The sequence below is a fragment of the Cibotium barometz genome, chromosome 16 (assembly GCF_041138505.1).
Source record: "Cibotium barometz isolate CiBa-2024 chromosome 16, ASM4113850v1, whole genome shotgun sequence".
Lineage (NCBI taxonomy): Eukaryota > Viridiplantae > Streptophyta > Polypodiopsida > Cyatheales > Cibotiaceae > Cibotium > Cibotium barometz.
The window spans coordinates 48,789,959-48,805,544 of record NC_141061.1 but is presented as its reverse complement, the minus strand read 5'-3'; the positions used below and the strand labels follow the sequence as shown (position 1 = coordinate 48,805,544).

General features: G+C 40.8%; 1 protein-coding gene across 4 annotated transcripts; it reads right to left on the bottom strand.

Moving 5' to 3' along the window:
* Positions 1 to 705: 705 nt before the first annotated feature.
* Positions 706 to 5,103, bottom strand: LOC147630692 (glutamate dehydrogenase B-like). Of its 4 annotated transcripts, none has more exons than XM_086810652.1 (10): positions 4,708 to 5,103; positions 4,449 to 4,562; positions 4,044 to 4,265; positions 3,799 to 3,873; positions 3,578 to 3,694; positions 3,235 to 3,485; positions 3,070 to 3,145; positions 2,871 to 2,957; positions 2,727 to 2,779; positions 706 to 943 (listed from the first exon to the last, which is right to left on the bottom strand). In XM_086810652.1, the coding sequence occupies exons 1-10, from the start codon at positions 4,813 to 4,815 to the stop codon at positions 850 to 852; spliced, it is 1,197 nt and encodes a 398-aa protein (XP_086666778.1). In that variant the 5' UTR covers positions 4,816 to 5,103; the 3' UTR covers positions 706 to 849. The 4 variants fall into 4 exon arrangements, with proteins under 4 accessions (XP_086666778.1, XP_086666779.1, XP_086666775.1 ...); XM_086810653.1 differs by lacking the exon at positions 706 to 943 and adding an exon at positions 963 to 1,081; XM_086810649.1 differs by lacking the exon at positions 706 to 943 and having other exon boundaries at positions 2,329 to 2,779.
* Positions 5,104 to 15,586: the final 10,483 nt, after the last annotated feature.

Below are 15,586 nucleotides of genomic sequence, written 5' to 3'. Positions count from 1 at the left end.
TGTCGATATCGTCTTCATTGGCGGTTATCATGGAGGTCAACAAGTTTGGCCTCGAGGGTCAAGTAGAGTGACTTTTGATAGATAAAAAATGCCTTCATGATACTGCAATCCTCGAAGAGAGAATTGTAGACATATGTCAATGCTGACAAAAATCGGAGCAACCCAATGAAAGCGATGATAGGACACCAAAGAGCAGGAAGATTGGCAAACCTAGACAATGCTTTTATAATCCTCTCTGCCTTAAGGTTTGTCTCAAGCTTTTACTTCACACTGATCAACAACCTACATTTAGTAAGGGCCTTTAATCTTCTCTGGCATATTTGTTTCTGCAATTTCCAAGAGACAAAGCTCTAATGGAGCTCATATGAACACAACTGTGTAACCTTTGTAGATTTTTAAAAAAATTAAGTCAAAAAATTTCAAACATTTCAATGCTCTTAAAAATCTATTTTCATGTTTTTCCCTTTTTCCTCTTTTCACACATGCATTGGAAGCAGGTTATGTACACCACTCACCTTACTCATGCAAACCTCTGGCTTATCAAAGTGTACATGCATCACATAATAATAGGTAATGCATGTATGCAGATATACACATGGTGCTTCTATGTGTATGTATATAGAGAGGACATGAGATGGGTAATGACGCTGACTATGTTTACGATCTCCTTGAATCATATAATTCATCATGAATTGTACACCATAGATATAATTAATCGTGTGTTTACAAGAAAATGCGCATGCACTTTCATTGCCCATCGATCGAATTTGCATATTACAAAGCTCAACTCCACTGCTTTCCTGTTGAATCATTTAAGCCCCCCAATTCATGTTCATTATGTCTACATGGTTATCTGTCGTGTCCGGCCCAGTACTCCCGCTGCCGTTCTTGAGTGCATTTGGCCGTCTCCTGCCGGCCAATCTCATCACACCCTTTAGCAAGCCTACATCCAATCGAAGCAGCCTAATATTAATTAAGCAGGGGGGACCGATATTGTAGAAGCCCTTCCCTCAGAGCAGCCCAAACACAGCTCATGAATCACAAAATCCAGATACAATTGAAGCCCTCTCACAAGAGACACCTGTAGCAGACCAATTCGAATAAGGATCAATCTGTGCCCACAACAAAGGAAAAGCACAGCCTGCAGCATATCACCTTGGAGGGGCAATTATTTCAGAGTCAAAGTAAAGCACCAACAAAAGCAGCAGACACAGTAAGCATATTTCAAGAAGGGGCCTCTCTTCCAAACGAATAGATGAAGGCAAAGAGCAGAAATTCTTTTAAGGATGACATGAGGAGAAGCAAATCAAGCACACACAAACAGCTGAAGCAGTGAAGCTGAAAAAATGAACCCAACACCAGAGGCAGAAATTAGAGCAAATACTCGATAACTTGATGTTGCCCAAAACACTGTTGGTGCAAATGCATCCGCTGTCATGCTCTTGAACATCAGTATCCATGCAAGTGCAATACCTCCGTATAGAATGAACATAAAGCCCTGCATCTCAATGACATGGAAGTCATACACACACAATATGCAAAACAAATGTACGTGCAACACATGGAGATGAGCCCTCCAACGACAATTGCATGGCCACGTAAATACAGGCCACGACCAGAATTCAAATGAGGCAGAACATGAAAGTTGTGGAGACAAAGATGCACTCACAGAAGCTCACCCTACTGCACATGGTGCTGCAGATTTCAAAGTCCTGTTGTTAAATCTAATGTGCAAGAAGAAATCAATGAAAATATCAAAGCCCAAATGAGCAAGAAGAAATCAATGGAGATCAAAGCCCAGATGGACACCAACAAAGCTTTCGTAGCCTTAAAAACAAAAGGTGCGAGATGCTGAAGCAGCAAATCGTACAGTGATAATCAAAGCCCAGATCTGAGAGGAAGGTAATCTTATTATCTATTCAACCTTATTATTATCAATGCACTCATGTGAATTCACATGAAGGTATGAACCACCATCCAGTTGTAACTGAAATGGCGCTGGCGCAACCCATCTATTTATGTGACTCCCCAACATTAATACAATCATCCTATCTACCTATTCTGTGTGTTGACCATGGCTTTCTTGTTAAATCTTTTACACCCTCCAGGGCATGTTCATAATTTCTACACTTGGATGCACCTAGTGCCACAACCTTCCCCGTTGTGAAGGCTCCAACATGGGTTAAAGTGAGGTTGATCCTTACATTTCTACTGGTCATGAACATGGGTTAAAGTGAGGATGATCCTTACATTTCTAGTTCTCATACATCCTTACATACATCATCATCAGGATAGCTTTGTTCAAAATATAAAAATAAAAGCAGAAACTTTACTTCTAATCTAGCCACATCATTGGTTGCTTTTCAAAATAAAAAGTACATAATAGGAGAAAACTGCAAGTTGTGCTGGCAACTTTGAGCTGCTATAGTGAGAAAAGCCAAGATCAAGACAAATCTTCTGGTAGTGTTCAAGAATGTCGTACAATATTTCAAATGACCATACAAAATCAAACAAATTATCGCACATGGTCTTAGTTAAGTAAATCTGCAACAAAACGACATTTCAATCTTTTTTCTTGCCCTGATTGATAATTTCAAGCTTCCCAACCACGCAAGAGGGTGGCTCGTGCCACCCGATTTATTCCAAGGGTAAATGCCCCCATCCGGAAGTTGCACTCATGGGTTTTGCATTTGTCTTTGAGGTCTCTGTATGCCGTTTGCATGTACCTTTTAAGTTCACGGTTGACCTTCTCTTCATCCCACATAAAACCTTGAATATTCTGCCACCATCAAGAGAGTTCAATTTGAGAGATCAATCACTCTGATTCCAACAATTACAAACAGGCAATCAACTTAGAGCACGCATCACACCTGCACCCATTCAAAATAGCTGACAGTCACACCTCCTCCATTTGCATACACATCAGGAAGCACAATGACGCCCTTCTTTGCCAGAAGCTGAGATCAGTTAAAACCAGTTTGTTTGACAATGTTACCAAGATTGTATAAGAATATTAAGGAAAAGAAAGTAACACTCTTTCAAAAGAAATTAGTCCCTCTAAACCCATACCTCATCGGCTTCTGGATCTGTAGGATGGTTTGCAGCCTCTATGATAAATTTGGCCTTCACTTCACCTGCATTCTCTCTGATAAACATGACTACAGTATCAGGAGTAACTTATTACATATGTGAACCCCATATTTTATGTTGCAAGCAAAAGCAGATGGAACGGACTTATTCAAGACTCCTCCAAGAGCAGCTGGTATCAACACATCACACTCAATGAATAGAATGGTACTGGCATCTATCTCGTCTCCACCAGCAAAGCCCTTGACACCTCCAGTCTGCTCAACATGTTTTTGCAAAGCAGGAATGTCCAGTCCTGCATTATTCTTCACTGCCCCAGTTATGTCACTCACGGCCTTCACTTTACCGCCTTGATTGAAAAGCAGTCGCGCTGTCCAAGAGCCGACATTCCCAAAACCCTGCCAAATGCAAGATTATTACTTGAGACAAACCCCACTCAAACAAGGGGTAAAACCAGCATCTATCGACTTTCAAGAGGATGTAATTAAACCTGGATAACAAAAGTTTGGTTGGGGATGGCTTTGCCATTATCCGCTAGCAAAGATTCTGTGGCAAACAGTACCCCTCTGCCTGTAGCAGCATCTCTTCCCAACGAACCACCAAGGTCCTACAGCACCCCAAGCACATGCCTCGTTGATTTCTCTCGCAAAAATAAGCACATGCCTCATTGATTTCTCTAGAAAAACCCTTGCATGCTAATCAGTGTCTCACCACTGGCTTCCCGGTGACAATCGCAGGTGAATACCCGTGAAATTTTGAGTACTCATCGAGAATCCAGGCCATGGTCTACAATCAAAGAGGATGCATTGCAGAGCATCATATATTGCACATGCAGTCTGTATTTCAATTCGATTGAGTTTTAGCAAACAATAATCAAGAGCATTTTAGAAATCGTGCACGAGCTCCAAACCATGATTGCTTGAGACACAATCAGAGTCTCTTAATGAATGATGTACCTGTGAGTTTGTGCCCATGTCAGGAGCAGGGACATCAGTATGAACCCCAATGAGGTCATGGATTCTCTGAGTGAAAATCCGGGTTAGACGTTCCAGTTCACTATTGCTCAGCTCCCTGGGGTTGCATCCTATGCCACCCTTTGCCCCTCCATAGGGTATATTGGCGATGGCAGTCTTCCATGTCATCAGCTGAGCCAATGCATTGACTTCATCTGGGTCAACCTGCGCACGGGGACACACACATACACACGCAATATTTGGGAATAGATTAACCAAAAACTTACGAGTTTGATTTAAAATGGGGACTTTTCCGAGACTGTATGGATGGTAGACAGCATTCGACCCCAATTAGCAGATTCTATTGGGGTGAACATATATGATCATGAAAAAGAAGAGTACGAGTACCTCTGGGTGGTAGCGTATGCCACCCTTCATTGGGCCGCGAGCGTTGTCATGTTGTACTCTAAAACCCACAAAGGTTGCCAGCGTCCCATCATCCCGTGGGATCGTGCATTCCACCTACGTCATATGATCGGTTTCATGGCATGGCACAAAGCCCCTCTCGCAATATTAAAAGGAAGGTGGACTCCATGGTTTCTAACATGGTCAAATTAGGAGGGGGGTGTGTGTGTGTGAGAGAGAGAGAGAGAGAGAGGATCAATACCTTAATTTCTCGGAAGGGGATGAGCAAGCTCCGCTCTACTTTAGAATCGAGGGCAAGAAGGCGCACCGCTTGCTTGAAGTAGCGATTAGTAGCGGCGAGAGCATTCATAGCGACCCCAAAGTGGCAGGAGGAAGACTTAGTTCTACTTCAAAGCCAAAGGAAGCTTTAGGTGTAGTGGTGAGAGTGAGGGATTGTATATATATATATATATATATATATGTATATATATATTATATTTATATTTATATATACAAGGAGGGAAGGAAGCAAAGAAACGGCTGGTGTGGTGTGGTGTGGTGTGGTGGGGTGGGGTGGGGTGGGGGCGAGGGGAGAGGGAAAGCCAGAGGATGGAAGAGGAAGAGGAAGAGGAGAGCGTTTTTTGTCTTTCGGTTACTGACATCAAGCCGAGCGTTTTTCTGGTTCTGGAATTTCAGAGAGCATTTCCACGTGGCCCTTCGATGCGGGGTCCACGTCAGCAGCATAATCCCTGCTCAAGTGGTCCACAAAAGCATTTTTTTCAACCAATCAAAATAAGGATAACTCCTCAATCTAATGTATACTACATGCCTTCTTTATAACTAAAATATTTAATAATTGAATTCTTAAAAAAAGGTGTTTTTTCATAGTTCTAGAGGGTAAAAATACGCTAAGTGTGCATGATTGATAGTCTTAGTACATAGGTAGTAGAACCGCAGAGTCTTAGACATGGTCTATAAAATAAGTTGGCCAATACAATGGCCTCTTTTTGCTCTTTCTCAAGCTCAGTGCTCACGGAAAATGTTTTCTCCAACCAATCAAAATGAAGGTAATGCAATGCACATCTACACATGTCCTCAAACAAAACCTTGATAGTGTGGCTTGCACATTCTATTGGTCGATGGGACAAGGCAAAAGATTCCCACTTAGCAATTAGTGAGGCATGATATGTTTTGATATTATTTTCCAAGTTCTACCATAGAATGGTAGTCTTATGGACAACATAGATTTCACAATGGGACAAAATCTAGCATGTATGTGCACATAACACACTCCTTGGACATCATGGACAAGATTTCCTTAGAATTCTTATACCTTCCTTAATAATGTGGAAAGGCTACCGCATCTCCCACAGGATGGCTACATTTTCTCTCCACGTATCTTGATTCCTTTTTGTTTCTCAAAGGAGATGGATAAATAGTGCTAGGTACTATGGCCTATTCACACTATATCCGCTCACTTGCAGTGCGATATGGAAATTCAACCAGACCACAGTCTTCAAGAAGGAGCTTCACAAATTTCATCTTTCCTAAACCAGTGCAAAGACTACAAGATAATAGTTAGAGCTTCCTAAACTAGCACAAGCTCAACAAAAATCAATTAGGAGTTTCTCTTTAAGAAGCATCCATATAGCCATTACAAGTCATCTATTGAATAGCCATTAGACATGTCTTAATCAACACCAATCTTGTAATTTAGCCATAAAGTGGATTCAACAAAAAAAAAAGACTCATTGTTTTTTTACTTAAAAAGCTTGGTTAGCTTAGACCTACATGTAGTTAAAGTTTATTTTTTTAAAAGCATAGCAAAGCTTTGGCTTTCAAAAGTACTAAAATTGGCTAAAATTTCTTGGATAGCTTTACTTCTGAGGAGAAGTAAGTAAAATAGTACGTCTTCTGTTGAAGGGGGGTTTATGCTAAAAATGTTTAAATATAAGTATTTGTAGGGTGTTTTGAGAAATATTTAAGGTCATTCAAAGAAAAACTCAAAAGTGGTTTTTTAATGAAAAGTTCCCAAATGATGAGACTGCAAAAACACTTCTTACAAAACATGTACTATACTTCATGTGATGCTAACTATGTTGAGTTTGTGATATATATTTTAAGTCATACATTGTTCATGTTACCATGACAATCACAAGTATACTTTAGGATAGTTGTGAATTATACACACACACACACACACACACTTTAGGATAGTTGTGTTTATATGTATATATATAAACACTACAAGGAAGCCTTTTGTTTTTAAGAGGAAAACCCTAGTACCGAAAGACTTCCCCCAAGTTCTATAGGATTTATGTAGTTCGTATCCATTTTTGGCGAGTTGGAAAAACTTTTAGAGGAAAACTCTAGTACCTAAAGAATTCCACCAAGTTCTATAGAATTTATGTAGTTCTTGTCCATTTTTCATCTACTCTTAAGTTTTTATAAGCGTAGCACTCACACTTCAAGTCGCCTAAACCTCAACACTACATAGTTCTTATTCATTTTTTCATGTACTCTCTTAAGTTTTTCTAAGCTTAACATTCACACTTCAAGTTGCCTAAACCTCAACACTATGCAATAATACATGACATAGATATCATTTCTTGAAGTGGATCTATTATGAGAAAGAATCACATAGAGCCAAGTAGCCATACAAAGCAAAGAATAATTTTTCATGACTTTATTGCCAACATTATTTATAAATGATCCCTAAGTTGGTGAAAAAGATTCTTATGTGGAATCAATTCCATATCTTTACCTTGTAGAATAAATACCTTATAGAATATCATATCTACAATTTGAAAAGTTTAGAAGTGGACTTATGCATACTCCCACCAACATTACTTTCATGTGATGAAAGTTGAAGGTATCTATAAGATCCCAACCCTCTTTATGATACTGCACACAACTAAATAACAAACTCCCTTTAAAAAATAAAAACTTTTACACATTCATAATGCTTGCATGTATAGCCAACTCTTTTAAGCAATTTGATTCATAAATATCAAGACTTAAAAACTTAGCATGCTAGGTATCTTTTCAACTCTCTCTCTCTCTCTCTCTCTCTCTCTCTCTCTCTCTCTCTCTCTCTCTCTCTCTCTCTCTCTTACACACACACACACAAAAGCACATGCACACACACATCTCTCAATCTGTGTATATATTTAAGTGGGTGTGCATGTGCCCATATTATGTGTGTGCATGTGTACATATATTTTTAACCTTGTGAGAAGAAAGGTGTTATGTTGTCACAACTTAACAAGATTGATCTGACATCCGTGGTGTCCATCGAATGTAACCATCACTCATGGTTGGAATGTGGAATAGTCCTGGCAAAAAAAAATCATCGTGTAGGCCAAGACAAAGGTGTGTCGTAGGTGCATTTGAGTGTCATTCCACATAATCATCCACTATACATCTCAAATGGCATATAATGGATCCAAAGATGAATATCCTAGCTCCGAAGAACATAGGATCATGTACACACCCATGGGAGCCAAATGAACTCACTTCAAGGTCAACCTCATGTAGAATCAAATGGGAACCCATGCCATCATCCCACATAGCTCCACTCAAGAAGTCAAAGGCATTATACACTGCATCTATATGTGCATGAATGTGATCCAACCCATGAACTATATACCAATTGCAAGACACTCTAGGTCTATGTGAAACCCTAAGACAAGAGTAGGGTCACTATAAAGGTCATCATTAAATATCGACAAAGTATCTAAACATGAAAGATAAGTGGTATCCTCCATAAGATCACTATCCCCAAAATCTCCAAGGTCACTAAGGTCATCTCCATATGAATAGACAATATCCATCAATGGTGTCCCTATAAGACCTAGATCCCATGATAAATTAATCTCCAACAACACTGGATCTAAAAAGATATCAAATGCAAAGCTCTCTAGATCTGAGTGCATAATCTTGTGTAGCCTATGAGGTCTCACCATAGAAAAATCATCACTATCCTCATATGCAATGCCTGACTGCCCAAATATATAAACTATACTCATATGAATGCTGCTAGGTGAGCTATGAAGACTAGGAGTAAAGATCGAATTAGAGATATCTCCATAAGAAAAAGTCCTAGAAGAATAGCCTGACACTTCTAATACTAGAAACTTAGGTCAATGCTCATAGGTATCTTGAAAATATGTGTGTGGAGTATCACTAACCTTGAAGGTGCCAATGAATGCATCACTAATCAAACACTAATCCTCATGACAATCTAATGCATCCTTATGATCCATAAGAAGGTAGGTAGGTAGGCATAAGCATAGGTATGATCCATAAGAAGGTAGGTAGGCATAAGCATAGGTAGGCATAAGCATATCACTACTTGTAGTGCTCAGAATGTTAGGCGTATCACTACTCGAAATGCTAGGTGTACTCACTGCTATCCCTACCCTCGAGGTCACGCCCACTTGATCTAAATCATACACATCACTATCACATATATCATCATTTGTACATATGTGTCAGTGGCATCATGTGAACATATATCACTATGATCATGTACATGTGTGTGTGATACATCAATGTCATCATGTGTTTGTGTGTGTGTACAATACAACATCATCCTCATCATTCCCATCATAATACAATGAATGATTTGGTCTAAGTAAATGAGAATCAATGAGACGATGGCTAGTCGATGTCATGGGTGAGCCATAGAAGCTATCGAGGCCATGCGAACACCACTACGATGCGGCCAAAGTGGAAGCATGGGCGATACGCATCCTCCTCCAAGGATCCAAGCCTGTCATGCTATAACTCACCAAATATATCCCATGAATGATCACCATGATCATCATCATCCATATAATCATGTATGGACACATCACGAACATCATCATCATCCTCAAAAGTATCCATGGTGATGTAATCCACGTCCTCATCAGAAACATAAACACGATGAAGCGAGTGTGGGAAACTCAATCAAATCATCAAAAAAATAATCATCCCATGATGCAAACAAGACTAAACCATCTGTGCCGATGTAACCAAGCAATAAAGTGATGAAATCATCGTGTGTATACCACCTATCCATCTAGCACATATCTCCTCCTCATCAAACAAATGCCAAAAATGACTAGGCATCAAATTGTGAAGCTCAAACATCCAATACTAGTATGAATATGCTACCTCATGAATTGCTCTTGGAGGGCTGGGGAAGCTGTGCCAGAACAGTGTGAATTTGGGCTCAACAGCGGTGCAGGCTCAAAATTCGCATTGTTCTGGCATTGCTCCCCTAGGCCCCCAGGATCATTTCTGATGCATTTACAAAGAAATTGATGGGTACAAAATAGAAAAAACAATGATATACTTGATGAAAATAAGTTTGCAAAAACTGTATTATATTCATAATAAGAAGTGATACATCATCTTCACAAAAGCTTTCTTACAATATTGAGCTTCCTTCTCTTGTTATGGGCAGAGTGTGCTCAAGGGGAGTGATTGGGCTATTTCTTGAGGATCCTCTGTGCCTATGCTTTTGGCTATACCTATACGAGCAAGAAGCTTACCCCTAAATCCAGAACCAAAAACATCGAAGGCAAGGGATTTTTTTAATCAAAACTATACATTTGGAGCTCTGCACCATAGAGGCTACACAGAGCACTTTAGAGAGGGCTTTCAAAAAGAAGAGAGTGAAGGCAGATTGAGGGGTGTAGTCCCTGTGGTTGATGGTGATGCCATCCACAGGAAGCCGACCAAGATAGTGCGCTAATGCAGCATCATGTCCATTAACCTTGGCCTGGTCTCTGCTGCTGCTGACGCTGCCTTTCCCAGCAAATGCGTCAATTTCAACCACCCTCTGCAATCAAAGAAAAATTTAAAATATTTTCCTATACATAATTACAAATGTTTCTAAGTTGTAAAAAGGTCAATTATTACCTCTTGCTCAATGTCTTCTTTTGCCAAAGTGCTGGTGGGGACGAAGAGGTCAATTGAGGACTTAGCCTCATCCTTTTTAGGTGCTTTGATCTCCTCCCTCACTCCAGCAGTAGGGTATCCTTTTTAGCCTCTAGCTTTTCTTTTACGGTTGTGAATTCCTTCTCTGTGGAACTAGGGCTTGCTCCGCGGTCTCAACCACACTATCCTTAACCAAAGCAACTATCTCTGTGATAGATTCTCGAAGGGGTAATATGACACTATCTAGGTGAGGACCGAGGTTAGACGTATCAAGGTCCACCTCACATCGCATGCACATAATGCCCAAGCATTCATCCATTATCAAGCCAACTGCCTTTTCAAGGTCATGAAGAAATAAGTATTCTTCACCTTCCACCACAATGGTTCTCAAGAGATTGATCTCAAGCTCTGGCAGCACCTTGCTCTCCTCGTGTGGGGACGATGGCTCTGCATCTTCCACTACAACGGGCTGTTCAGCTGCTGCTGCAGATTGTGCACCCTCTAAAAAGTGCTCTGATGCAAGCTGCTCTTCCACATCAGCACTTGTACCTAGTGCCTTCACTTCCTTGTCATCCCTCAAATACCCTGCCAACTGCAATGCAGGCATCTCTACCTCCTCATCCGAATCCTCATCGTCATTGATGAGGAATGCAAAAGTGGCGAGCCACGAGAGGAACCTAGTTCCTAAACTGTCCCTCCCCAACCTCTTCACCTCCTGCTTATTGAAGGTACAGTAAGCTCCTTTGCGAGGATGCAGATGTCGATGAAGCATTCAAGGCGTTGGATGTAGGGGCGGGCGTATTGTTGAATGTACTTAAGCAGCTCAACAGGCACCCATCGATCATTGGGGCAATGGGAAAAGGAAATGGAATGGGGAGCCAAGTATTGTTCCATGTATGCAATCTGCGTCTCATAATGTTAGGACGCAAGGGCAAGCGACTTTTCAAAGTCGACTTCACGACAGAACATTCACGATAGAACATGGCAAAGAGCTCGCTCTTGCCCGTCCATGGGGTGGTTGAGAGGAACTCATAGAAGTCGTCAAAGTGGGTAGCCATGTGTGAATGCAAAGAGATAGTGTGAGCTTGTGCTTGCTTTGTATCGCGTGAAAATGAGAAAGAAGGCACCTTTGGCTTATAGTTAAAATTTAAAGTTTGGCCTTCTCACGCTAGACCGCTAGACAAAAAAATCACAGTTTGCAAAAATATTAAGAGGGGTTAAAAAAGAGCCTGCTACAAAATTACAAGCATGTCATCTAATCTAAAATTGTTATAATGTCTTCATTTTTTGCCTCTTGTGACATTTACTTCATGCTGATCTCCATCTCCTTATTGACTTAAAAGCTTGTCATTGCCTTCACCTCGATCCTGAAACTCTTGCCCCTCATGTGCATCAAAATAGAGGCTATTTTCCCATATACCCAGTTCATCTTCAAGCTCTTCCACATGCCTACTGTGTGTTGGTAGGGCTATGCATGCACCTTGCTGCTGAAAATTCAAGGTCCCCCATTTGCCATGATTCTGAGACCATGGTTGTCCCCTCCTTATACTTCCCAATCTGTAAAAATATAAAAAGTGGCACAATAACCAGAAAGTGTAAAGGTTAATTCTAGACATGTAGAATCAGATATACCTTTCTTCTTATCAACTTGAAACTTGACTCTTCCACAATGTCAAAGCCCATGATACTAAAGTGTTGACGCAGGTCTGCTAGGCTCCAATGCTTGCTGCCACTCGCTCAGTCCATCCATCCATTTTGCATCATCACAGCTACCACAATAGGCACAATGCTTGCTGCCACTCGCTCAGTCTATCCATCCATTTTGCATCACCACAGCTACCTCAATAGGCACAATTTCTTCTTTTGAGGGTTGAAGTGGGATCCATGTCCCGTGCTTTTGCATCCATCTTTGGTAGTGTAGACGCATGTGCAAAATAGAGCGTGCCTTCAAGAACCTGAAAGACACTGTAGAATCTATTACATTGCACTTGTACACATCACCTTGATGATGTGACCCCTCATTAACCTCCCAACCCTCTCCTAGTAATCCTTGAATGAGGTCAGACCATACCTCCTTACAAATATACATTGTTTTCGTTTGGTACATTGGCATGGAATTGAACATGTGCACAAAAACATGTAAAGGACAAAACCAATTTAGCCCTACTGACCTAGATTCCTTTGAAAACTTGAGTGATGTCTTGATATCACTTACCATCTTAAACTTTAAGCATAAGATGGTCCAAGCATCAGGTTTGGGCCATTCAGGATTGTTAAGAGAGGGGTTGGGGATCTCTACTAGCTTGCCAAATAAACCTGGTTTTTTATCTACAAAATATGAGTGAGAAAAGAAAAAGATATTGTTCTGTACAAGCTCACTTGGGCTTTGAGATACAAACATTGCCTCTCCAATGGATACATGCATAGCATAGAAAACTCCAGTGAGGCTTTGGAGTGGTTGTTCCTCAACATAATTAGAGGGAAAAATATCTACAGATAGAGACATAAGAAAATGGAGAATCATAAGAAAATTTGAAACAAAAAATCCAATATTAGCATATTGTTAAAGCTGTGTTTATATTACACTGATAATTTGAAGGAAACCTTGGTCTCGTTGGCCTTGAATGTAAAGGTCTCCAAGGGTATACAAAGAGGGAGAGAGAGGGAGCTTGAGAGGGAGGGAGCGTGAGAAGGAGAGAGAGCTTGAGAGGGATGGAGTTTCTACAGCAATGGAGAGCTTAGAAGAGGAAGAAAGAGCTTGAGAGGGAGGGAGAGCTTGAGAGGTATGGAGTTTTGTAGCAATGGAGAGCTTAGAAGAGGAAGAAAGAGGTTCAAAATGAGCTTTCCAAACCTGGAGTATGTTGGGGGGAAGTTTGAGAGGGAAAACACACTTTTAGGAAAAAATTAAAAATTAAAATTTTTTAGGGTTTTTTAATCCGCGAGATTCTAGGTGGGAGGACCTCTAAGTTTGGGCCGCCCAAGAGGTAGGGGGACAAGAGTAGTAATTAGGTCCCATTAGCAAACCAAAGCCTAGGCCCCCTAGGGTCAAAGAAGTCAAAAATGTGCACCCAGCCCTCTTCCTATTGGTCCATTCCTAATCAAAAGTTAATCCAAGAGGCCCTCTTTGGGTCCAAAAAATTCCTAATGTGTATTCTGAAATTTGAATTAAGAATAATCAAAAAGTATAATAGTAGTCCATGAGTCCCCTTTTATACTTAAGCCCATGACCAAGGTCCTAAACCTAATTTAAAGTTGTTGCTTCATTTTACAAAAGCTATGCACTACATGATAGAGAAGGCAAATCACAATAGCAATCGTAGAGCCATGATGATAGTGCATGAGCAGCTCTCCTACCATTACAATCAGAAATGCTATCAAAATGATGTCGATGATGATGTGAATCCGCACCATGATGATCGAATGAAGGATAAAAGTAATAGGAACAATCCATGGTTGCGTGTGAACAACCACTAATAAAGCCTAAGGTGGTGAGTAAACACTCACAAAATCCCCAAATTGTTTGACACAAGCCCACAATGAGCTAAAGGATATGAACAAGTCCATTTAAAAAAACACGAAGCGTGTGAACGCTCTCCACAAGAACACTAAGTGTGTGAATCTCACCTCACAGAAACAAAGCACATGAATATCCCATGCGGATATGAAGTCCAAAGACGTAGGCTTAACTCGAGTGGTCTGTGGGTCTGGAGGGCCAGAAGGGTGTGGACATAGCAATTTTTTTTCATAAACTGTGGAAAGGTAAGAAACCCTAAGGTAAAATTATATCTGTTTAGCGACTTCAAAGAACCTGCGCTCCTTTTCATCGCGGCCGATTGTGTCCTGACGGCGGTTGGCTACTGTGCTCCTTTATTTGGTGACTTCAAGAACCTGCGCTCCACGGCCGACTGTGGCCCCTAACGACAACAGGCTCCTGCCTCAAGAAACGGCTAGCTCCAACCCTCCTCCTCGTTGCCTTGGCTATAGTAGCTCTTGCAGTCCCTCAAGAAATGGCTGGCTCCTAACCTTCTCACCACCGTGGCTAGCTCTTATCCCTCAAGAAACGGCTTCTGCACTACGCCCGCCGGCTTTTGCCACGGTAGTTTCGATGATGCCTAGAGATCAGACTCTGTCCTTTTTTTTTTGTCTGTTATTTTGTTGTTGTTGTTGTTGTTTTTTCAAGGCTTTTGTGTTGCTTCCCATGATGTTTATTTGTGTGGATTATCTTTTAAACCTTTTCTTGAGTCAATAGTTCTTAGGGTTTTCATCTCTCTCTCTCTCTCTCTCTCTCACAAAAATAGTTTGTTGTAGATGGTGTTCTCTTTGCTGAGGCTGAATGAAGTTTTGTCAAGAGAGTTAGCTGAGAATGGTTATTCGCGTGTTGAGGCTTGAATCACTCCCATGCAAACTGAGATCATCATCCGCGAAGGACTCAAAATGTTCTTGGTGGGGTGAAAAGGAAAGAAGAGTTAGAGAATTAACATCTTTAGTGTAGAAGAGGCTCAATTTTCTATGCTGAGAAAAGTGAACAACCATGGACTGTGTGCTATTGCTCATGCAATTTCACTGCGATACAAATATTCACTTTGCTCACTGTAATTTTTACTCTTAACATTCTCCACTTTATCTCAACTTATGAGATGCATGTGCACAATGTAGACACATATGTTGGCTATTTGACTTGATCCCAATTGTTTTCCACCTGCTTGTTATTAATGCATAAGCTCCTTGAATGTCAACAGTTCTCCTGTGTTTTCTGCTATCTTGAATTAACATAGTTTGTTGAATTGTCTTCTATCTTCCTCCCCTTGCTTGTTGGGCTTTTGCATGCATGCAGCTTGGCTTCTTGCCCTTGTTTGTGCCGTTGCATGCACACCAGCTAGGTTTCCTTTCTTTGTTTGTGCCTTCCTTTGTTTGTGTCTTTACATGGACACATCTCACACCCTTAGCATGCTTTCCTTTGTTTGTGTCTTGTATCCATTACTTGCACCTGTAGCCTGTTTCCACCCCTCTTTTGCATGTAGATCAATTAATGATCTACTTGCTTCTTCAACAACCCACACACCCTAACCCTTGTGGTGTATGGCACACTGGTTTACACTAGTGGGCTGGGTTCGATGCCCAGCAAGGTTAGTTGATTGGCTCTATAATCTGAGTTTAAGATCTCTGTAGTTTTATTCTTTACATCCACATCTTGATAAAAATTTGTAGTCTCG

Bases quoted from the DNA above. Each gene is read 5' to 3' on its own strand.
- LOC147630692 (XM_086810649.1), bottom strand. From the start codon at position 4,815: ATGAATGCTCTCGCCGCTACTAATCGCTACTTCAAGCAAGCGGTGCGC. The intron at 4,266-4,448 runs GTACTCGTACTC...CCCCGTGCGCAG, and splicing joins GCATACGCTACCACCCAGAG to GTTGACCCAGATGAAGTCAA. The intron at 3,146-3,234 runs GTCCGTTCCATC...CATGTTTATCAG, and splicing joins CTTGGAGGAGTCTTGAATAA to AGAGAATGCAGGTGAAGTGA.